Below are 20,856 nucleotides of genomic sequence, written 5' to 3'. Positions count from 1 at the left end.
CCCCTCCTGTCTGTTCCTGTCTGTTTCCCTTGTTCCTCTGACTGTCCCAATGCCTAGTGGCCCAAAGTTCCACCGTCTCTTGGGAATATCAGAGCGTTTATGGTCAATACTGAGACACACACCGCCACGCTCCAGAGGCTGGCTGTTTCCTATAAATTGGTCTGGGTCGGCACCACACGCTGGGCTCCCCAAGTGGAGGGCTGTGGGCACACACGGGCACATGTCTGAGAGGGCCTCACACCGTCCCTGGCCCCTGGGAGAGCCCCTGTAAACTCTTGCTGACTGGCTAGGAAACTGCTCCCCATGCTGACTCTCAACCCTCTCGTGTGCTGGAAAGCTCCGGATTTAAATCCCCACTAAGTGGTATCTTTGTTAACCATCCTGCTGTTTGGGAAGAGACTTCACCAGAAGGAAGCTAAAGATGGCAAGTGCAGATGAGAGCAAGGAAAGGAGAAATCTGGAAGGAGGTCCGCCAAACTGGGCGCAAGATGATGACTGCCTCGGACCGAAAGCCAAAGCTCCAGGACTGGCGGCCTCTGGGGCAGGGAGGGGCACAGAATCCGGGTCTTTCAGGCAGGTGAGGACCTGCTCCCTCCTCCCCCACCTACCTTCTACTCCATTTTCTCAGCTTACCTCACTGGATCCTGGCTTGGTGGGGGACCCCTGTGAGCCGGACACCAGTGAAAAGGGGCTCAGGGGGCTGGTGAGACTGGCAGAGCTGAGAGGGCTGGCGGGGCTATTGGAGCTGTAGGTGGCAGTGGGGCCAAGGCCTCCTGGGGGCAGAGGAGAGGAGAGGTGAGGGATGATAGGGTAGGGGTGTGGCCAGGCGTGTGGATGGGCTCCACAGGTGGAGGAGGCAGGGGAGGACCCGGGGATGTGGGAGGAAGGTTCCAGGGCCACCTGGGCCTGCTGAAGGGACTTATTATGGGGGCTGGGGTGCAGGCTGGCCGTGGAGAACTGTGCAGGGACAGGGGACGATGACGGACGGAAAGGACACTGTTGCCTCCGAGATGTCAAAGAAAGCCAGCCCAAAGTCCAGCCCAAAAGGCTTCAGGAAGACATTAAGGTAGTGGCTTCAGATCGCCAACGGGCCCGTGGGCTTAGGGGTGGGGAGAGGCATAGGTGCTCTTTGACCTTTTCTGGGGAGGAATCTAGACCATCAGGGGCAACAGTGTCTCTGAGGGGTCTGGTGCATTCTGGGAGGAGAGGAGGGAGTAAGGGAGTCGTACCTACCCGCCCGGGGGAAGATTCTGGAGGCCTGAGAGGGCCCTGACTAGCTCTGAGCTCAGCGTAAGGGCCTGGAGAGGTGGGAGCTGACAGATGTGGGAGGGACGCCAGAGACACCGGAGCATTTCTGGCGAGCGTTTCAGGAGGCTGGTGGAGAAGGCACCCACCTCTGTGCTTGGCCGTGTCCGTGCCCCGGGACGGGTTGTTTTTCCTCAGCCCCTCCATCACGTCCTGGATCCTCCAGATTTCCTTCTGGATTTGCCGGTTGAGTACCTCATTCTGAAACAGCAGAAGAGCAGGTCAAGGGAGGTGGCCGTGAGGAGCGTCCCAGCCTCCTCCCTGCATCCCTTTGGGCCGGCGGTAGACAAGAGCCCCGTGCGCACGCGCACGCTGACGGGCACACAGCCCTCCAGCACGTTCCTCTTTCTCACGGGAAGACTGTGCCCCCCCCTCGGCTTCTGCCAAATGGAATGCGGGAATTGCCAGAGGAGAGGGCCCTGCTATCACAGTCAAGAGCCCCGTTAGCCCCGTTAGGTCAACATGACTCAGCTTCCCCCAGGGAGGTCAGGGTGGTCTTGGAGCAAGTGTCCCCCTAGGTGGCCACTATGGGAGCCAGTTATCAACGGCAAGAGTTCCCCACTTACTAAGATTCTTTGTATCCAAACAGCCCTTTCGTAACACTCACGCCCAATGCATGCCTACACACTCATGGATTCTATTCGGTTAGAGTTTACACTCTTTGAAAACTGACAGCTGCCACTTATTTAGCGCCCGACCCTCCTCCGTGCCGCGTACCAGGCTCCGCGCTAAGTGCTTTGCATACACTAACTCATCTCGGCCGCACCAGAAGTCTGCGAGGCAAAAGTGACAGGTGTCCCGACTTTGGGGATGAAGGGATGTGCGCCCAAGGCCGTCCGTTAGCAAGCAGTGCGACCACCATCTGAGTCTGGGTCTCTTTGTCTCCAGAGCTGGTGCTCAGAGTGCTTTCCTACCTCCTAAAATGTGCGTGTTGAAAGTGAGGCTTGCCCACAGGACACGGTGGCATTCAGGTGACCTGGACCAAGAGGGCCTTCACCGCACCCTCCTTAACCAGCTGCAAGCGAGGGCGGTGGTAAGTTTTGTTGCCAGGAGGAAAATAGGGGAAACTGGGGCATTAACCGCATCAGAGAGACAGGGCTTGCCCAGCTTGGGTAGATACGATTGATCGAGGGAAAGGATAAGAATTCCCCAAGGTGGATGAGTCCAGCCTCCTGCCTCCAAGCGGAGCGTTCCTAACCCCTCCTGGGAAGGAAAGCCTCTTTCCTATCTTAAAGTTCCCGGGTGGCTTCTCCCGTACTGCCCACTCCTTCTGAGGTCACGAGGGATAGCTACACGTATACCCATATCTATATCCCCGTAGAGACCTATACGCTTGTCTAGACCGATGCCCGTGTCCGTATTTATGTGTTAAATCCTTTCAGTCATAAAATACCTTCCGTCTAACCCAGCTCTCTTGTGTTTCAGCTTTACTCCTTCCTAATGATTTGATGGAACTAAAGAAGAATCCACATTATCTTCGTCCTGAAAGCGTCTGTTTTAAGCGGACTTGAATCCTGTCCTTTGTCTCAGGACCAACTCCCTGTCTCAAGTCTCTGAGATCTCTAAAGCAGGAAAGGAAGCCACTTTGGTCTCTTGTGGCCCTAAGGAGAAGGGAAGGCATGCCAACCGCCCCTCCCCTGCCCAGGGGCCTTCTTCACCTGGACGTCCAAATTGAGCTGCTCCCAGAGGTCGTCGTGCAGGGCAGAGACCTCGGATTCAAGGTTCTCATACTCTATGGTGCTGTTCGTCAGGGCCTGCAAGGGCGGGTGGGTTTACTGAGAAAGCGGCCATTGCCGAAGCCTTCCTCCCATCCCACCGCGGGGCCCGGGGCCAAGGTACCTGGGGTCTGGCAGGGCGAGGGAGGAGGGCACAGAGGGACAGGCGGAGAGGGCCCAGGGCTGAGACATTCTGATGACAGCCAAACACTGGCCTTACAAGAGGCGCAGTGGCCCATCGTACTGCAGGCGGACACAGGGAAACCAGAGTCCTCTCCAGACGTGGGGGTAGGCCACAAGGGGATCGTACGATGCCCGCACCCTACTGTTCTTCCCACACTGGGTGATACAAAGTGGGAGGGCAGAAAGAGAAAACCCAGAGGTGTTTGCTTGCTGGGGGTTAGAGACCTTTCTCCCTTCTGGGCCACGTTTTCCTGGGCCTTTGGCCGCCGCAGCCCAGAGCCATTATCCAGGCAGTGTGTACCGGCCGCAGGGTCGGCCCCGTGCCCACGGGAGATGAGGGAGGTGGCACTGCCGCCCGTGTCCTGGATCTCCAGGGGAGAGGACAGAGGTAGGCAGCAAAGCTGTGAGAACAGCCGAGGAAACGAGTAGCCCTCGACTTCACCCTGTCCTGATCGAATCGCGGTGCAGGTGCGGTGTGTGAAAAATAAGCCAGTTTCCTCGGCAGAGACTACGGATCGAAGAGGCCGGCATACGCACGGCCGCGTGCAGGGCGGTACTAAGGTCTCGCGTTTGTGCCCCTTCTGGCCAAGAGCCCCCTGCTGCTCCTGCCCGTAGAGGAGAGTCGGGAGCTAGAGGGCACAGCCTGGGGGGGGGGGGCGGCTCTCCTGTCGGGGTGCCCACGGGGGCGGGGGGGTACCGTGGTCGCCTGTGACAGCTCCACCCGAATGTTGATGAGCTGGTTCTGCAGGGACTCTTTTTTGCGCAGCAGTTTCTCCGGGTAGGCGGGCTGGTTTCCAAACATCTCCAGTTCCTGGTGGGTCCCCATCAAGGCACTTTCCAGGCTCTCCTGAAGAAGGGCAGGGGACCGGCTGTGAACAGCCCTGATAACTCCTCTCTGGGTCTTTAAGAGGCCTGAGCCCCAACGGTTCAGCCCAGCAACTTGGTGGCGGTTGTCCTCCCTGGCTGGGGCCCCCGGAAGAGCTTCAGCAGTTCCAGGGGAGGGCGGTACAGAGGTTTATGACAGAGCTGTGTCAGCTTAGGGCGGAGATGGCAACCCACACCTCTCCGAGCCAGCCTCTCCCGCCCCCCCACCCCGCCGTCCCCACATGCCCCCAGCCCAAGACCACCCCTTGGCTCTCACCTTCTCAGCTCGGAGCTGCTGCACTAGCCGGTCCTGCTCCCTCACCACCTTGTTCTGTTCACACAGTTTGCCCAGCAGCTTCTGGGGGGCCCGAGGGGGTCGAGGGAAGGGAGGGAGAGAGAAGGGGGTGAAGGATATGGTTTGATGGGGACCTGGGAATTTGGTTGGAAGGGACTGGCCTCTGGATACCTCCTCCTTTCCCTTGCTGAGGAACCCTAGGCCTTCTTCACCTTGACCTTGGAGGCTCCTGGGAATAGGAAGACGGTCTTCACCTTGGGAGACTCCCCAAGGACCTACCGGGAAGGGAGATGTGCTTATTCTCTGAGGAAGGGAGTCAGCTTGAGAGAGGAGTTAAATGTTAAGCCCCTGCATTCCCCTCCTCCTGGGGGTTCCGGTTCCCGAAGGGTTGAGGAGACAACGTGGCCTGGGCCTCCCAGGCCTTCCCGGCGGGCATGGATTGGAGGAGCAGGCAGTCTTGGGAAAACCAGTGAACTGGCTCCCCAGTCTCACAGGACCCTGTTCTCCCCTCCTTCCAGGGTCTCCGGATGGCTGAGGCTGGGATTTCCTTCTGAGATCTGGTCCTCGCCTGGATGGAAACTCTCCTAGGCCTACTGGGCGGACCCGCTACCCAGGCAAGGCCAGTGGTGATGGGGAGGAGGCAGGTTAGGCCAAACTTCTCTTCTGGGAAGACTTACGCTTTCCCCATATCCACACCTTTATTCACGCCATTCCTCAAACACTTCTCTGGCTCTTTTCTACTGAGCCACATCTTGTCTTCTGGGCCTTTGAACTTCAAGGCCCGGCTCACATGCCACCTGCTTGGTCCCTGGCCTCCCTGCCCTGCCCTCCTGTGGAACCCATTACCGAGCCCATTTAGTACGACACTACCCTGAAGCTCCCTGAGGCCAGGGCCAGGTTCCTCCCTCCAGTCACCGAGGCCCTCCTGCCAGGCTGGGCCCAGAGCAGCCTGGCTGATGTCCCTCCTAACCAAGTCTGAGTTCCTTGTAATAAGCAGCCCCCGCTGCTGTAGACGAGAGGGCCTAGGGCTCAGTGGAGAAACGCACGCAGCTGGCATGGGAGGAACGGGTAATTGGTACGAACGAGAAAAGAAAGGGGATGAGGAAGGGGCAGGCAGAATGCTGTCTTGGTGGCGACAGAGGACATGAGTCAAAGGTATGAAGAGCCGGCAGAAGGACAGAGATGGACGGAGGAAAAGCCCCAGCGGAGGAGAGCGAAGATGAGGGCGACAGCGGGAGGGACCGGAGAGGACAGGGGAGCAGGAGAGCTGCTCTTACATCTGTATCCTGCTCGTTTAACTTGTAGGTGTGGAGGCCGTCCCGGAACACTTCTGGGTACGGAGGGACCTGCAGGAACACGAGGCCGGTTACAGCAGCGGGGGACAGGCAGGGCGTGTGGGGACGGGAACGCGGACAACCCTCGCTCCGTTCTTGTCCGAGACCGTGGTCCGTCACCTCTCGCCGCCTCCATTCCGGGAATCTGAGCTAGTTCTTTGCCCCCGGCTGGGAAGCCTGGGATGGCCCCTGTGTAGGTTTTCCCCAATTCTTGAGGCTGATTCTGCCCAGCTCCTACTCTCCCCTCTCCCCTGAGCTCAAGATCTACTGTCGGGAGGGACTCTGGGGGTGCGTAGATCCCAGATGGCTTGGGTAACGACCATGACAACAACAGTTAACCCTTAGCTGTTTTGGAGGGTGAGGCATGAGGAAATGGAATGAGCGTCGGAAACACTTGAGAATTATCATCTTAGTAGATTGAACACCAGCCACAGGGCTTGTGTCTAACCCAGAAGTACACCTGGGTCCGGCAAACGCTGCCCACCCCTGGTGAAGCATCTGGAAATCACCAGACATTCTACACAACCTTGGCACTGGATGGTTCCATATGACACCCCTCATGCCCTTACCCCCAAAGACGTCTGTTAAGAAGATAACAAACACGAGATAGAAGTCCTGGGCATTAAAAAGCAGATTCGTGATCCCTGGCGTGATACGGGATGGTGGTGCTATTTTGATGGTTTGAGAAACGGGCCTTGGGTCCACCCATGAACATGAAGAACAAGAGAGACACGGTGGGATGAAAGGAGAGGGGCCAGGCGGGGCCTGGAGATGAGGCCTGGTGGATGGAGGGTTGGGCAGAACAAGCCCCAACCCAGATGGCTTGACCCGACCATGCACAAGCAGCTGAAATGGTGTTGACAGGGACCATGCTGCCAGGCGGAGGCCTTACTTGCATGAAGAGTTGGGCCCTGGGGGAGGAGTTTTCCACCATGCGGTTCACCATACTGATGAGAGTCTCGCTCTCACTCATCTGGAGAGAGGAAGGAATGGACGATTCAAACTCCGGCCCACATAGAGCTATCTCCCCATCACCCGCCTGGGCTTGTTTTCCCAGAAACAGGACAGGACAGCTTCTCACGGGGTCTCCAGCTCCCTCTCTGTTTGGCCTTAGCCATCGCTGGCCCCTTGTGAACTGTCCCAGGACCAGCCCTGAAGGTGTCCTGAGGAAAGGCCACAGAAGGGAGCTGGAGGGCTGCTGTGCCTTCGCTCACGGCCCTGCAGAGACCGCCCCCCGCCCCCCAGCCAGTGACACTCCCCCAGGGTGCCTGAGATGTGTGGGTCTCATCCACACTGGCCAAGGTCAACTCCCTGCCCCAACTCTCTTTCCTCACGTTGCTTCAGTCAAAGACCACACCGGCAGTTGGAAAAACCCATCTCCCCAAATTTGAACTAAATGAAACAGCTGAGAAAGAAAACTGGGGCTGCTCTTTGGATGGGCCTTCACACAGAGGTGGGCACAGCTCTCTCTCCCCGACCCCTGCCCACCTCTTGGCTCTAGAGTAGAAAGGATTGCTAAACACGGTTTCCAGAGCTGGGCTGGTAACATCCATGACGATCTTGGATGACACTAGGGAGCAAATAAGGAGGCCAAAACAAGCAAGCCATGTTAAAGGGACACCAGATGCTGGAACACTGCTCTCCCAACAGGTTATCTTTACGTTTCAAGGGCCATTAGGAACACGGAGGGGGAAAGACTACTTGCCAAATGAAAAAGAAAGAGAGAGAGAGAGACAAGGAAGGGCAGGAGAGAGGAAGGACAGGGAGGGAGGACAAGCCGACCAAATCAACTAGAAATGCTGTCATTTCCCCCACTGGTTCCAGCGTGGCAACATCAAAACGTGAACACATTCGGGAGCGTCCTTGGCTATGTCCCTTTAACTCAACTGACCTACAGGCGAAGGCAGCAGAAAACAGAGGGAAGTTCTGTGGGAAAAGCCTTCTGGGGAGAGGAAGTGAATGAGGGAAGGGACAGAGCCACGTTAGGGCAGAGCTTCTGGGGTCACGATGCAGGAGGCTCTCACGTTTTCGGCCCTTAGCTGCCCAATCTGTGTCACGCCCATACGTATTTTTATGTTATCCACTTAGGTGGTGACCCAGGGGCAGCCTTGCTTCTGTGTGCTGTGGGCAGGGCGAGGGGTACCCACCCACTCCCCTTTGCAGGGTCCACAGCATTTTCAAAGGCTTTCCTAGGATCTGATCCCTCTACCTCTTTTAGCCCTTTGGAATTTTTTTCCATGGCACAAAGTGTCATTGAAAAGGCTTTGAAAAGAGCGGTAGTAAGAGGTTTGTCAAATAGTTAACGGTGAACAGGACATCGGCCACATCTTTCCGTAAGGATCTGAACTCAAGTCAATCCCTATCTTCCTGGAGCCCTGTGTGTATGAGATTGTGTTTGTTGTGTATGGGGTGTGCGTGTGTGGAGTATGTGTGATTGTATATGGTGTGTGTATGTGTGTGTTTGCATGCTGCTGTGTGCCATGACTGTGTCCTCTGTGTGTGTGTGTGTGTGTGTGTGTGTGTGTGTGTGTGTGTGTGTGTGTGTGTGTAGGGCAAAGCAGACCTGGTAATGCACCAGGCTTGGAGAGGGCAAAGGCGGCCCAGGCTTCTGGACACCCACTGATCTCATTCCTTCCCCTACCAGTGGATCTCAAGCAATAAAGGAGGGAAGCCAGAATGTTCTCGCCCTGGCCTCTGCTCCCACTCACGCTGCGGCTTTGGGGATCTTTTAGCCCCCGCAGGCTTTGACTGTAGGATTCCTTCCTCTCCTCTGTGTCCCTTCGGTCTGTCCAAAATGTTAGATTTTGTGAGAAAGCACCTAGCCCAGTGCCTTATACACCATAAAGGTGCTCAAGTAATATTTTAAATTGCGTTTTAGAAGAAAACGAATAAAATCATTATAGCAGCAGTGACCACTTCTCGCCAATGCCTGACAAAGCGTTGCCATGTACCCTCTTACTTGATTCTCCAGGAACTCTGTACGGCAGAAAAGGCGGATTCTACAACAGCCATTTTATGATTGAGAAAACCAAGGCCCAGGGAGACAAAGCGACATTTCCAAGAAAAAAGAAAAACAAAAAACAGAACAAAACAAAACAAAAAAACCACAACCCTCGTAAAATGGCAGAACTGGGACTAAATGTCTGATTCCACATTTTGGACTCTTAGCATATACAACTTCCTTTTAGGAACATTATTCTTTTAAAAAAATTATTCTTTATCTAGAGGAGGTCCTCTGAAGGGTTATTTCTCAAGCCTCCCCCCCCCCCCCCCGCCTAAGGGCCCAGCCCTGTCATGAGGGCCAGAAGCCCCAGCAGGGGCCCAGCTGTGCCACTGAAGTCCTGTGCAGCCAGGCACTGTGGATGGGCCACAGAAAGGAAAGTCTGCCCAGGAGCCCTGAGGGCACTCAGCCCTGCCCCTCACTACCCAGGGCACTGCAGACCCCGCTTCCTATGGAGAAACGCCAGCACTTGCCAGCGCTGCTCTGGGCTGGCATCCGGAGACCCATCCCCACGTGGACTGGACCACTCATGGTGTGGACACCACGTGCTGTTTCTGGAAGTAAAATGCAACGCCCGTGAGGGCTGGGAGCTGTCGCTGCTGATCAAAACGTGGATATCAATTCTTCCTAGTGCCCAGCGCCTTCTAAGAGGATGATCTCCCCGAGGCATCGAGGCCTGTGTGTCTAGAACGACCAACAGTTATGGCGGTAGCCTCTGATGTCAAGGGTATGGTTCTATCTGGAACTGTAAGAGTGTAAAATAATCCTGATGAGGATTGACTCCTGCTTCTTCACATGTTAGTCATTTCCTCTGCTACAACTTGGGTCAAAATCTCAGAGCCACATTCCAAGCTCTGCCGTTTGTTGGCTGTGTGTCCCCTGGCATGTTACTTAACCTCTCTGTGCTTTCGTCTTATCGGCTCTAAAATGGGGATAACAACAGTACCCACCTTGCGGGGGTTGTTATGAAGATTAAATGCGTTAGGATCTATAAAGACACCATCCTAGGGCAAGTCTGTAGTCCTTGGTTTACAAACTATGTTTGTTTAACAACATAGTTTAACAACAGCCTGTGAACTATGATAGATCAGTTCCCGGATTCAGGCTGCACTAAATCCCTAGCATTTTAGCCAGCCCCCTCCACCCCCCCACCTCCCTGCCTGGCGCTCACCCCCAGTTCAAGGTCTCTGCTGCTCTCTCCAGCAGAAATGCAAATTCCCGCCTACCCCCCAGGGACAGTTCCATCTGGCCTGAACAAATAGGAGGTGGCATTAATTATTCATGTGGTCATTTCTTATTCTCCTTTTCCCCAGGAAACTTAAGGGCTTTGAGGCGAAGGGGGGCGGGGCGTGAAGGCGCAAACCAAAATATAAGCCACTTTGTTGTGTCCGGGGGGTGCCAACAAAGGTTGTCAAATGGAGGGAAGATGAGAAGGTGGGGAGGAGCAGGGAGACACGACAGGAGGGCAGGGGAATGGGAGGGGGCACCAGCTCTGCCTACCTGCTGATCCAAATACTCTAGGTTTCTTTGCAACTGAAGGTCTAAAAGTTCATCCTACCCGGAGCCCGAGGCCCAACAGCAACACAAACAAACAGGAACAGGACAACAGAAAACAATAAAAAGGAAGCAAAGCAGTTAAGAGTTAGCTGGGGGGCGGGGGTGGGGGGGGCGGGGGTGGGGGGGCTAGTGGGGGCAAGGTCAAAGAGAGGCCTCTGTCTATCCTTGAGGAGCTCTGGGGAAGGGAAGAGGCTGGGGGCAGGCACCGAGGTTGCCTCCTGGACGCCTCAACCAGAGGAGGGACTCACTCTGGCCCCAGCTCGAGGGCCCCAGTTCCAGGGCTCCCCGTCCACCGGGCCCTCCCCTGGGAGAGGGAAGCACCATTGAAGCAATGCAGTTGGCCCTCCCTACCAGCTCCTGGGTTTTCTGGAAGAATCCATGGTTTCTGGGTGGGTGCACGTGCTGTGTGTCAGGGCTAGGGCTTAGACAGAGAAGGATCAGGGAGAAGGAAGGAAGGGGCACCCCTCCACGCCTGCGCAGGCTCCTCCACCCTGGCCTCCCGGGGCTGTGTCAGGACAGGGGTCAGCAACAGGACTTCGGGGACAAGGACTCTGCCTGTTGGTTCCCGTGACCCTCCTCAGCATCCCCGGTGGGGCGTCTCCATCCAGTTCTCCGGGTGGAGACCGGTGGAGACCAAAATTCTCCGGAGAACAGATTCCAGGGAGAGCCCAGTGGAAAGCAGGGAGGAAAGGAAAAGACACACCATGGAAAATCTTTTCTTCCTTAATCCCACCACTTGTGTCGTTTCCCAGAAGCCGCACTCCAGGCCAAGGGCAGACTTGGAGAAGACGTCTGCTAATGGACACTCGGACCTAACTTTTCTTCCCAGGCCGTGACCCAAGCCCCTGACCATGCTGGACGGGAGGCTGTTCTGGAGTCGAGACGATCAGGACATCACGCGCCTCCAGATCTAGTCAGTCCCTGCTCCTCTACCTTATGTCACAGAGCTGGGGGTAACTGGCATCAAGCTCTGCGTTGGGGTTAGAGTCCCGGCCGGGAGGGAGGAGGTATCCAGAGGTTGCTGAGAACCAGGAGGGCCAGGTACCGGGCACAGAGCACCCCTGTGGCTGCCCTAGTTGGGCCCCCGCTCTGGGAGGAGAGGTCGTGCGGGCAGCGGGCGGGAGGAGAGGACGTACCATCTTATCGTGGGCCGTGGGGGATGGTGGGTAGTTGTAGGGGAACAGTCCTGCAGGGACTGGCCGCCTGTCTCCCAGGTAATCATACTGGAAGAGAAAGGGGATTGGAGAGGTGAGGGGGTCTGGCTGGGACACGGACTTCCCCACCAACTAACGTTCAAGGTTAGGGATGTTTGTATCCTGTCCCAGAGCAGACTCCAAATTCAAATGGATTTGCAGCATTTATCCACTGCGATAGCCTTGCAGTGACCCATCCAGTCCTCAAAAGACAGAACCCTCTCTGCCCTCCGACAAGGAATTAGGGTTCCCGGCACAACCTGGGGAAGGGCACCAGTGTTCCTGCGCAGGGGTCAGAGCACATCCCCCAAAGCAGCTCTCCCACAGGCAGAACTGCAGGGCCAGTGGCGTCCTGGGCATCATCGTGGCTCCTGCCAACATACGGTGTGTGTCCCCATGGGGCACAGTGACCCCAAGAGTCCCAGATGCCTGCACACCTGCATATCTTCTCCGCAGATGGTAGTAGGCTCGTGGGGGACCTCAGGGGATGAGGAAGGAGGGGGCGCGCTGCTGGCTCACCTTGGGGGAGCTGACGGATCGCCTCATCACATAGGCAGCGGGGTCGGCGTAGATGTCCTCGCTGCGAGGTGGCAGGCGCTCAAAACGGGCACTGGGTGAGCGGACGGGGGAGTAAATGCGGGCGCGGCTGTAGGAGCCCTGGCTGGGCGAGCGGGGCACGGAGTGGGAGCGGGGCTGCAGGGACAGGCGGCGCAGGGAGCCGGATGTGGCATCCAGCTCATCATAATAGACCGGCTGCCGGGAGGGGGAGGGGCCGGGGAGCCAGATGGTGCCATCCTGCCGCCCGTAGCCCGGAGGATCCTTCCACTCCCGAAGCTGGAAGGCAGGGCCACCTCCATTGCGGAAGGAGTGACGCTTGTCCTCCAAGGCCCAGGGTGGGCTGATCCGATCATAGGCTGGCATTGAGCAGATGCTGTCGGGCCGCACCCCTGGTGGGTAGTACTGGTAATCATCAGGGTACTGGGAGGAGTAGGGGCCATAATACTCAGGGACCCTGCGGGACACGGGGTAGAACCTAGAGGGACTGAGAGAGAGGACACTGTAAGGAAGCCAGAACGAGCACAACCCCACCCACCCATCTGTGCCCCAGCCCCGCCTCTGTGTCCTCCAGCCTAGAGCAGACCGTGAACAGGTGAATGGTGCCCCAGGCTGACCCTGGGAGCACACAGAGGTAGCCACTGCCTGGGCACTGAGGCTTGCTTCCAGAGGTGCAGGGAAACTCCCTCAAAGCTTCCTCCCTCTCGGGCTGAGGTCACCATCTCACGGTTCGTGAGTCTGATCCCTGCATCAGGCTCTGCTGTGACAGCAGGGAGCCTGCTTGGGCTTCTCTCTCTCTCCCTCTCTCGCTGTCGCGCGCAGCGCGCTCTCTCTCTCTCTCTCTGTCAATAATTAAAAAAAAAACAACTGTATCTCAAAAAAAAAAAAAAAAAAAAGCAGCTTCCTCCTTCAACCAACAACCCGAGGCTAGAAATTTCACATTCAGAGCTTCCTGGGAAGAAACTTTAAGCCTTGTTAGTTCTATCCCAGCTTGAAGCACAATGTATCAGATCCTTTCAGAGCAGCAAACAGCTGAAGGAAAGGGAACATACCAGGCACCTGGTGCAGGGAGGAGGGGAAACACCCAACACAGGGGGGTCAAAAGGGCGCCTCCCCAGATTTTATGTTCTTGTCAAGGGCGGGACCAGTAGGTTCCTGGGATGCATCCCAAGTGAGGCGCTCACCCCTGGGGCGGGCCAGATGTCCCGAGCAGCAGAGTGCCACCAGAGGTGAGTAGCCTTCCTGAAGGTGTCACCTGGGGTCCCTGGAGCCGCCCACACCCAGGGGAGGGAGCAGCAGCCCCACTTGTCCCGAGATGAACGAGATGAACGCTATCAGGCTAATAAATGTCTTCCAGTATTTGAAAGCCAGTCACTGGACAAAGGAGGAAATTGGTCTAGAGGGCAGGACTAGGATCAGTGAGTGGCGACATTTCATTTCGTTTCTTTTCTTTAAAAAAAAAATTTTTTAATGTTTATTATTGAGAGACAGAGCGAGACAGAGCATGAGCATGGGAGAGGCAGAGAGAGGAGGAGACACAGAATCTGAAGCAGGCTCCAGGCTCTGAGCTGTCAGCACAGAGCCTGACGCGGGGCTCGAACCCACCAACTTCGAGATCATGATCTGAGCCGAAGTCGGACGCCCAACCGACTGAGCCACCCAGGCGCCCCTCTTTTCTTTTTTTACAACTGCAATAAATAAAGACTTTCAAACAATTAGAGCCGTTCAAAAATGGGGTGAGTGGGCTTGGCAGTCAGTGAGGCTCACGGTGGTGGAAACGCTGGAACAGGGGCTGTTGTAAGAGGGTGGGAAGCACAGACGGGTATCTGACAGGAGCAAGGCCGAGGCCCCTCCTATGACTGCCTGCGCGTGTCCTGGGCACCCAGCATCCTTGTGGAGAGGTGCCGGGGACTCTGACCCTGTGTCTCTGAAGCAATCAGAGAGGGCAGGAATCGGGCAGGGGTCACACTCCACAGACGGTGCCACGGGGGACAGGAAAGGATCTGGACAAGCCTGAGACCCTGGGTTTTGGAGTCTTCTTGGTTTCCCAACTCAGCCTGGCTTCCCGAAGGCTTCCAGCAAGGGAAGCTGCAAGTGTTACTACCCCAGCCCCCGCCCCTGGCCGTCGCAGCACCCCAGCTCCACGCCTACGCCCCATCAGGACTCACCTCCGGAGATCTTCAGGGGGCGCCACCCCCCGGCGCAGGTTCACCCACTGTTGCAGCTGGTTCATGGAGCTCTTGCGCTGGGCAATCTTGTCGGGGTTGGCACGTGGGGGGAAGTTCCGCTGGTGCCCCCCACTCTCTGAGTCCGGAGGCGGGAAAGCTGTGCTCCCCGGCCGGCTCGGGGAGCTATACTGCCAGCCATTGGGCTGGGCGGGCCGGTCTCCTCCCCCTGGGACCCTTGGGCCCTCGGGGTAAGGGCTGCCCGGCTCCGAGGATGGTTCTGGTCCGGCTTGGATGCCATTGGCTTTCACCAGAGGCTCGCTCTTGACTTCAGGCCTCTCGGGCTTCCGCTCTGCCTTCTCGCAGCCCCGGCCGTCACCCTCCCCTCGAGTCTTGGCCTCTGGCTCGGGCTTGGGGAGGCTGTTGTGGGACGGCTGGTGGTGGTGTTTGCTAGGAGGGATGTTCTCTGAGTCTGGCTTCTCATGGCTGCAGGATGCCAAGGGAGATGTTGTAAGTGACTCCAGCCCAGCAGCGAGCTGGGCAGGGGGTGGTAGACTGGGAAGGCAAAAGGAGTGGAGAAGGGTGGGCGGGAAGGTAGCAATGGAAACGGGATTCAATGAATGACAATTCTGTTTCCCAAGTGCCCATTTTGCTTTCTTGCTCTAGCCCGGGCAGTTACTCGAAAACACAGTGCACTCTTGCCCATGCGTGGTGTGCTCATTTCCCCCTCTAGGTCCTCTCCACGGCCCAGTCTCTGCCCCCTTCTGCTGACCTGCATTGCATCCAGCCTTCGGAAGCTATGGCCAAGACTAACCCGCCCCAGACTTGGTCTCCTCTGCAGTCTGTCCCCGCTCCAGCCCCCCAAACTCGGTGCCACACTACACCAAAGCTTCATGATAGTGACTGTCCTTGATGTTTCGGCCATGGAGGCTCGTTACAGCTCAGCCTGCTGTCCTATGCAAGTTCCTTAACTTCTGCAAGTCTTGGGCTCCTCGTTGGCAGGACGGGTATAACAGTCGCTCCCCTCGTAGGACCGTGCAATCAAACACGGCGGGCGCCAGGCGCCTAAGCTGTTGCCTCAAACATTCTAGGCTTAGAAGCATGCTAGTTTCTTCTCCAGGACAAGCTTCTTCCGGGACAGACTCCGCCTGAACGTAAGCTCCACGAGGCAGAAGCATGTAGACTGGTCTTCCCTTGTTTTCCTAGCGCCCCCTACAGTGCCTCACACATACCTATTTCCAGTAAATATTTATGAACTAAATGAGCAAACTTCTGGAAGTGCGCCCCTCAGCTGAAGTGAAGATGGGACCTCGTGACGATGTTTTCCCTACCGCTTCTCAAATTCAACAGATTCAAGCATCCTTGTTGCAGCGTTGCCTGGTAAACACTTCTAAGACACTAAAATAGACTTGGAGTCTGTATCGTAAAAACCTCCTTCTTCTGGATCCCTGTTAACAATCTAACTCAAGACTCCCATCTACCCGGTTCCAGCAGAGACAGGCCGTGAGGCTGTGGGTGGCGACAGGTGGCAGGGGTGATGGGGCGGCCATGGGCTGAGTGTTCACTGCATGTCAGGATTTCCCGGCTGCCCCTATGAGGTAGGATTATAACTGCTGCCTTCACGGGGAGGAAATTCAGGCTCAGAGAGGTTAAGTGATCACCCTGATGTCACAGTGTGAGCAAGTAGCTAAGTTGGGATTCGCACCCGAGTCTACCCTCCTCCAGAGGTCATGGGTTTAATGTGCAAAGCCAAGAATAAATGAGCAAATGACCCTGGTCTTTGGCTCCTGGCCAGGCCCCGATGGAACCTGGCTTGTCTCTTGGCCTCCACCAGCCCAGAGAGAAGAGGAAGAACCGGTCAGGGGGAAGGGAAGGGAGACTCCAGGCTCTGGAATCACTTAGCCCTGCTAGGAGGCAAGGAGCGGCTCACATGTTCTCAGAGGTTCAAGCCAGCACGCCGGGCTCAGCAGGACACAGAGTGGGGCGCTTCCTTGATCCTCTTTCTCTAGCACTCCCCACCCCCACGCCCTGTGCCCTGGGACTCACCTGTGACGCACAGCTTGGGGCACCGACTTCTGGGCTGGGGGGATCTGTACTCGGGCAGCCTCCCCCATGGCCTGGATCCAGGCCTCCTGTTCCTCGGGGCTCTCGGCACTGAAGAAGTAGGTGCGGACCCCAGCGTGCTCAGCCTGTGGGGAGAGGCAGTGCGTGGAACTGGCCCCGGCCTCATCCACCCGGCACGTGGTCACCTGTCGGGAGAAGACACCCACACCCACAGCACAGGCGGTCAGGCGGGCCGTCCCCCTGACCTGCAGCTCTTTTCCCCACGAGGAGCTCAGGCGCAAACCGAGCTAGGCCAAGGGCTCCAGCTGGCGTCTAGGCGTCCGCCTTGGCTAGCTCTCTGGACCCCAATAAGCCGCCCAATGGCCAGGTAAGCTTACCTGCCCCACCTGAAGTGATTACAAACAGGAAGCGCAATTACCATGCCTGCTCTCCCATCAAATTCTGTCTTTGATTTGAAGGGCAGTTACCCGATGTCTGAGAGAGATGCCCCCCGCCCCCCGCCCCCGGGGGGCCCGCCCCCGAGCACATGCCAGCCTCGGCCCCAGCCTGGCCTCTGAGGACCGAGTGCCGTCTCTTCTGTGCAGAGACAGCCAGGCCTCCACCTCCCTGGGCATGCAAGGGGCACGCACGGACTGTTAGAGCACGCTACCTAGTTGGTGGCCGCGAGCAGGTGCGGCAGGCGGGAACCCAGAAGAGAGCTCCTGTCCAGAGGAGGGGTCCTCACGCAGTCAGAAGGAGGAGAAGCAGAGAACAGGTCAACCAGACACCAGAGGGAGAGCCAGAAGATGACGTGGCAGGAAGGTTGAGGAGCAGAGGGAAGTGGGGAGCTATTCAGTTTACCCCCTTCTACTGGCTGTCAACCACTGGGACGACAGCACCCAGCGATTCCCGGTTCAGCCCGCCGAGAGCGGGGAGGGCAGAGCTTGCGCCAAGGCAATCGGGGCTGTTGGCGGGGAGGATTCAGGGCGTCGGTGCTGTCCCTGACTCCGGCTCTGCAGCTGCAAACAACTTGGGTTTTTGTTCTGGCCTGACGCGCTGCACCTGTTTAACGGGGAGGGCTCTACCTGGTGAGACTCCCAGGTTCTAAGGCCACAAGGAAGAGATGCTCCAGAGCCGAATTCTTTCTGGAACCTCAGCATGCTTCCCTGGTGAGACTTTCAGGCTCCCGGAAAAAGCAGGTAGCCCGGTTTACCCCGCTCGACATGAGAAATCCGGGTGGTTACTAGTCTCAGATGTGAACCTCACTTTGGTCTCTGACCCCACGGGTGTGAAATCATGGGTCTCTGAGGGTTGGAAGGAGAGAAGACAGGGCTCTCCTGACCAAGCCCCAGGGCTCTCCGAAGCAGCTGTGTCAAACTGTGTCAAACCCACACCTCCCACATGCTTTCCTGGCTGGACATTCGCCCTGCTGTGCCACCCCTCCCCAGCACATGATTCCCTTCTGACGGGAGTCATCACGCAATGACATGTCCTACTTCTCGAGGAGTAGAGATGGGCCTCTTTCCTCTGGATCCTGCCAGTTCCCACCCTCCAGCAGGGGGCTGGCTTGTGGGCAGCGGGACGTGTTTCTAGGCAGTGAAACTGTAAGGAGGCACCTCGGGGTTGAAACTGCACAAGGGTACGGAGAGCAGGGGCCCAGGCTGGCCTCCTGGAGTGGAGGACACAGGGTTATTGTACAGGAGAGAGAGACACAGGCAGGTCTTGTGGGTGTGACCTGGGGCTGGTAGGAGCGGACAGCAAGTGAATTAATTTGCTCGTGAGCGCCCCGTGTGTGCAGAGCTCTGCTCCGGCACCAGTCACAGGAAAACAGACCTGCTCTTTGCACTTGAAGAGCTCACGGTCAAGCTAGAGGACAAAACATGCCCACAGGGAAACAAGGAGAAAGCAAAGGCACGGGAACCGCTTGCAACAGGAAAAGGCAGATCCTGGGAGAAGACAGGGCAGTTGATGGCGAGCCGGAGGGGGACACCAGCCTGGCATTGTGAAACTGGGCCATGATATTGAGGGAGGTCCCCAGTGGGGTGAAGTCTTTTGAGCCCCCACAGGGCTGGGTTAGGAAGAGGTTAAGGCATTCAGCAGCAGGCTGGGCAGAAACAGTGCCCGGCTCATTATTAGCCATCCAAGAGTTTCACTTGGTGGCCGTAACAGGACAAGCCTCCCATCTGTCTCCGTTCCCTTCCCCTCCCTTCCCTGGGGAAGGGCCACTCGATAGCCACAATCGGAACCCTTTGTGAGCCACTGAGCACAGCCCTCAGAGTTGGGTTTTAAAGAGGCAGTGCGCTTCTCGGGGGAAAGGGAAGGAGGAGAGGGGCTGATGGGCACGGCGAGCTGGGGCTATGGAGGGTGTGTGTGCGTGTGTGCGTGTGTGCGTGTGTGTGTGTGTGTGTGTCAGTCACTCGGGGCGCTGATGGAATGCCTGTGGCTGGCAGAGCTCCGAGCTGGAGTGTGGATGTGTCTGTGCACAGGTCTGGAGGGGAGGGTAAGACAGGCTGTTTGACTGTGTGGGTGTGTGCGCGAATGTGTACAGTAGGACTTTCTGTTGTTGGTTCAACAACCTGTTTCTATTTCCCCCAGCTAGAACCTGGCTCCCTGGAGCCAGAGTTTTATTAATTGCTCATTCTGTTCACACCTCTGGCAGACAGGACCCTAGGAGGCTAGGAACTAATTATGTGCCAAAGAAGCCCCTCCTGGTTCTGTCCTCTGGAGCGACACCTGGGCGTGCGGCCCACCTCTCTTCCACAGTCAGGTGAGCAGAGTCTGAAGGACAGGAGGGGGCAGGCTCTGAGGTCCTACAGGCTCAGATACTGACCTGGTGTTAGCGGCAGTTTCTATCACCTAACACCACGGCTTTAGGTTTTCAGGGTCGTGGACGGCAATTCTCAACTAGGGGACAGATGGCTTTGTGCTAGGGCAAGGCATGGTTGGTACCCTGATTTTATATTTGGAAGTGAAAGGAGCCTATGGTCTTTGCGTCATCAAGTACAAAAAGGGCGCGGGGTTTTTATTGTTTTCAGTGGGTCATGAATTTTTAAATGTGGAAAAACACTGGCCTGTGATGAGCCAGCTGCAAGTGTGTCTTTGATGGGTGGATTCCCCAGGGGTTCTCAGGGAGCGACACTGAGCAGGCCCACGCGAGGCCCGTCTTCCCGCGCTCTTGTTCTCCCAAACTGCTCTCTACTGGGAGGTTCACGTTTCTTGATTTGCCATCAAACCCAACTCCCGATTTTCTCTAGAGGCTGAAATTTGAGTCGGTGTGACTGGGGGTCCAGTCCTCCGGGCTCGGTGTAGGGAGGATTCCTTTCCAGAAAGGATGTCAGAACCCCACCAGCCACGGCCCCTGCCTCTGCTGCGAGGAATGTCCGCAGCGACCGATGCTAGGCCGCTAGGCAGAGGGTTCATTCCCCCCCCCCCCCCCGCCCCAGGAACAACTGTGGGACCACCATCCACATCTCCACGGGCCCCACCTGACTCCCGAGGTAAGAGGAGGCGGCCTCTCGGGCCTCTCCTCAGCCTTACAACAGCCTGTAGCGAGTCCAGGGGTCACTGCCTACTCTTTCCTTCCGCCACCACTGGGGGGCTCCTTGGGGAGGTGGCTCGTGATCCTTCTCCAGTCCCGCGTGCTCTACAAGAGCAGGCCCCCCTCCCCCACCTGGCCTGGGAGAGAAATGCCAACTGACCTTAAAGGTGTGTTTTCGGCTGATGTTGTCCGAAGGCTGCACTGCCGCCACCCGGAAGCTCAGGAGCGGGATGCTACCCAGGATGCTCTCCTCCTTCTCATCTGTCGGGTGAACAGAGGCCCGGGTGAGACGCACGTGCCCGTGGCCCGCGCAGAGGGGGAGAGAGAGAGGAGGGTATCAGCCCTCTTACGACAGATACCGATAAATACTTGTGGCTCATCTACGGCCTGTCAGGACTCGGGGCCGCCACCCACCAAGCACCCAGGGTGTGCTCTGTACAACAACGCGAGGCACGCTCCCGGGAGGTAGGGAACCCCGGCGGCCTTGCAGACACGGTTCTAGATACTGGGACTAGAGAGGCGAACGAGAGAGAAGTGGTACGCACCCTCCAGGAGCTTACCTTAGGGTAAACAGATAAGTGACGACTGACATTACGGAGGGTTTGCTATACGCCGGGTCCCGTTCTAAGTTAATTGCCTTAAAGGATTTCACCGTACCAACAATCCCACGAAAAGGTCCTGCTGCTACCCCATTTTCTGGGGAAGGAGGCTGAGATACAGCGGAGAGGTTAAGTAATTGGTCCCAGGTTACTTAAGTAGAGAGTGGTGGATTGGTCTTTGGACCCAAGAAGTCTGACTCCCAAGCAGGCATTCTTTTTTTTTTTTTAAATGTTTACTTATTTTTGAGAGAGAGACAGAGCGTGAGCGAGGGAGGGGCAGAGAGAGAGGGAGACACAGAATCTGAAACGGGCTCCAGGCTCCGAGCGGTTGGCACAGAGCCCGACGCGGGGCTCGAACTCACGAACCGTGAGATCATGACCTGAGCCGGAGTCGGACGCTTAACCAATTGAGCCACCCAGGTGCCCCCTGAGCAGGCATTCTTAACCACTCTCCTGTCTATAGAGACTCTGCAAGCAAGACAATTCCGACAGGGATACACATGGATGAT

At 56.9% G+C, this 20,856-nt stretch overlaps 1 protein-coding gene across 19 annotated transcripts in view; it reads right to left on the bottom strand.

The window, feature by feature from the left end:
- The window catches only part of PLEKHA6 (pleckstrin homology domain containing A6), a 143,217-nt gene that overhangs the window by 14,684 nt on the left and 107,677 nt on the right, over nucleotides 1–20,856 (bottom strand). For 5 of the 19 annotated variants that reach the window (XM_019432601.2, XM_019432637.2, XM_019432614.2 and 2 more), the window contains 13 exons: nucleotides 19,909–20,009; nucleotides 16,214–16,416; nucleotides 14,171–14,722; nucleotides 11,967–12,489; nucleotides 11,391–11,477; nucleotides 10,198–10,251; nucleotides 6,589–6,669; nucleotides 5,640–5,708; nucleotides 4,345–4,425; nucleotides 3,901–4,050; nucleotides 2,964–3,059; nucleotides 1,395–1,506; nucleotides 634–773 (listed from right to left, as the gene is read on the bottom strand). In XM_019432601.2, the coding sequence (XP_019288146.2) occupies nucleotides 634–773; nucleotides 1,395–1,506; nucleotides 2,964–3,059; nucleotides 3,901–4,050; nucleotides 4,345–4,425; nucleotides 5,640–5,708; nucleotides 6,589–6,669; nucleotides 10,198–10,251; nucleotides 11,391–11,477; nucleotides 11,967–12,489; nucleotides 14,171–14,722; nucleotides 16,214–16,416; nucleotides 19,909–20,009 (2,249 nt within the window). Of the gene's footprint in view, nucleotides 1–633; nucleotides 774–1,394; nucleotides 1,507–2,963; nucleotides 3,060–3,900; nucleotides 4,051–4,344; nucleotides 4,426–5,639; nucleotides 5,709–6,588; nucleotides 6,670–10,197; nucleotides 10,252–11,390; nucleotides 11,478–11,966; nucleotides 12,490–14,170; nucleotides 14,723–16,213; nucleotides 16,417–16,880; nucleotides 19,628–19,908; nucleotides 20,010–20,856 lie in introns of those variants that run through there. The other 14 variants (XM_019432646.2, XM_019432628.2, XM_019432662.2 and 11 more) reach the window with 14 other exon arrangements.

This window comes from Panthera pardus, unplaced genomic scaffold, assembly GCF_024362965.1.
Source record: "Panthera pardus isolate Hobbes unplaced genomic scaffold, ASM2436296v1 HiC_scaffold_21, whole genome shotgun sequence".
Taxonomy (NCBI): domain Eukaryota; kingdom Metazoa; phylum Chordata; class Mammalia; order Carnivora; family Felidae; genus Panthera; species Panthera pardus.
Note: the sequence above shows the minus strand (reverse complement) of the source record. Positions and strands in the feature narration are given on the sequence as shown.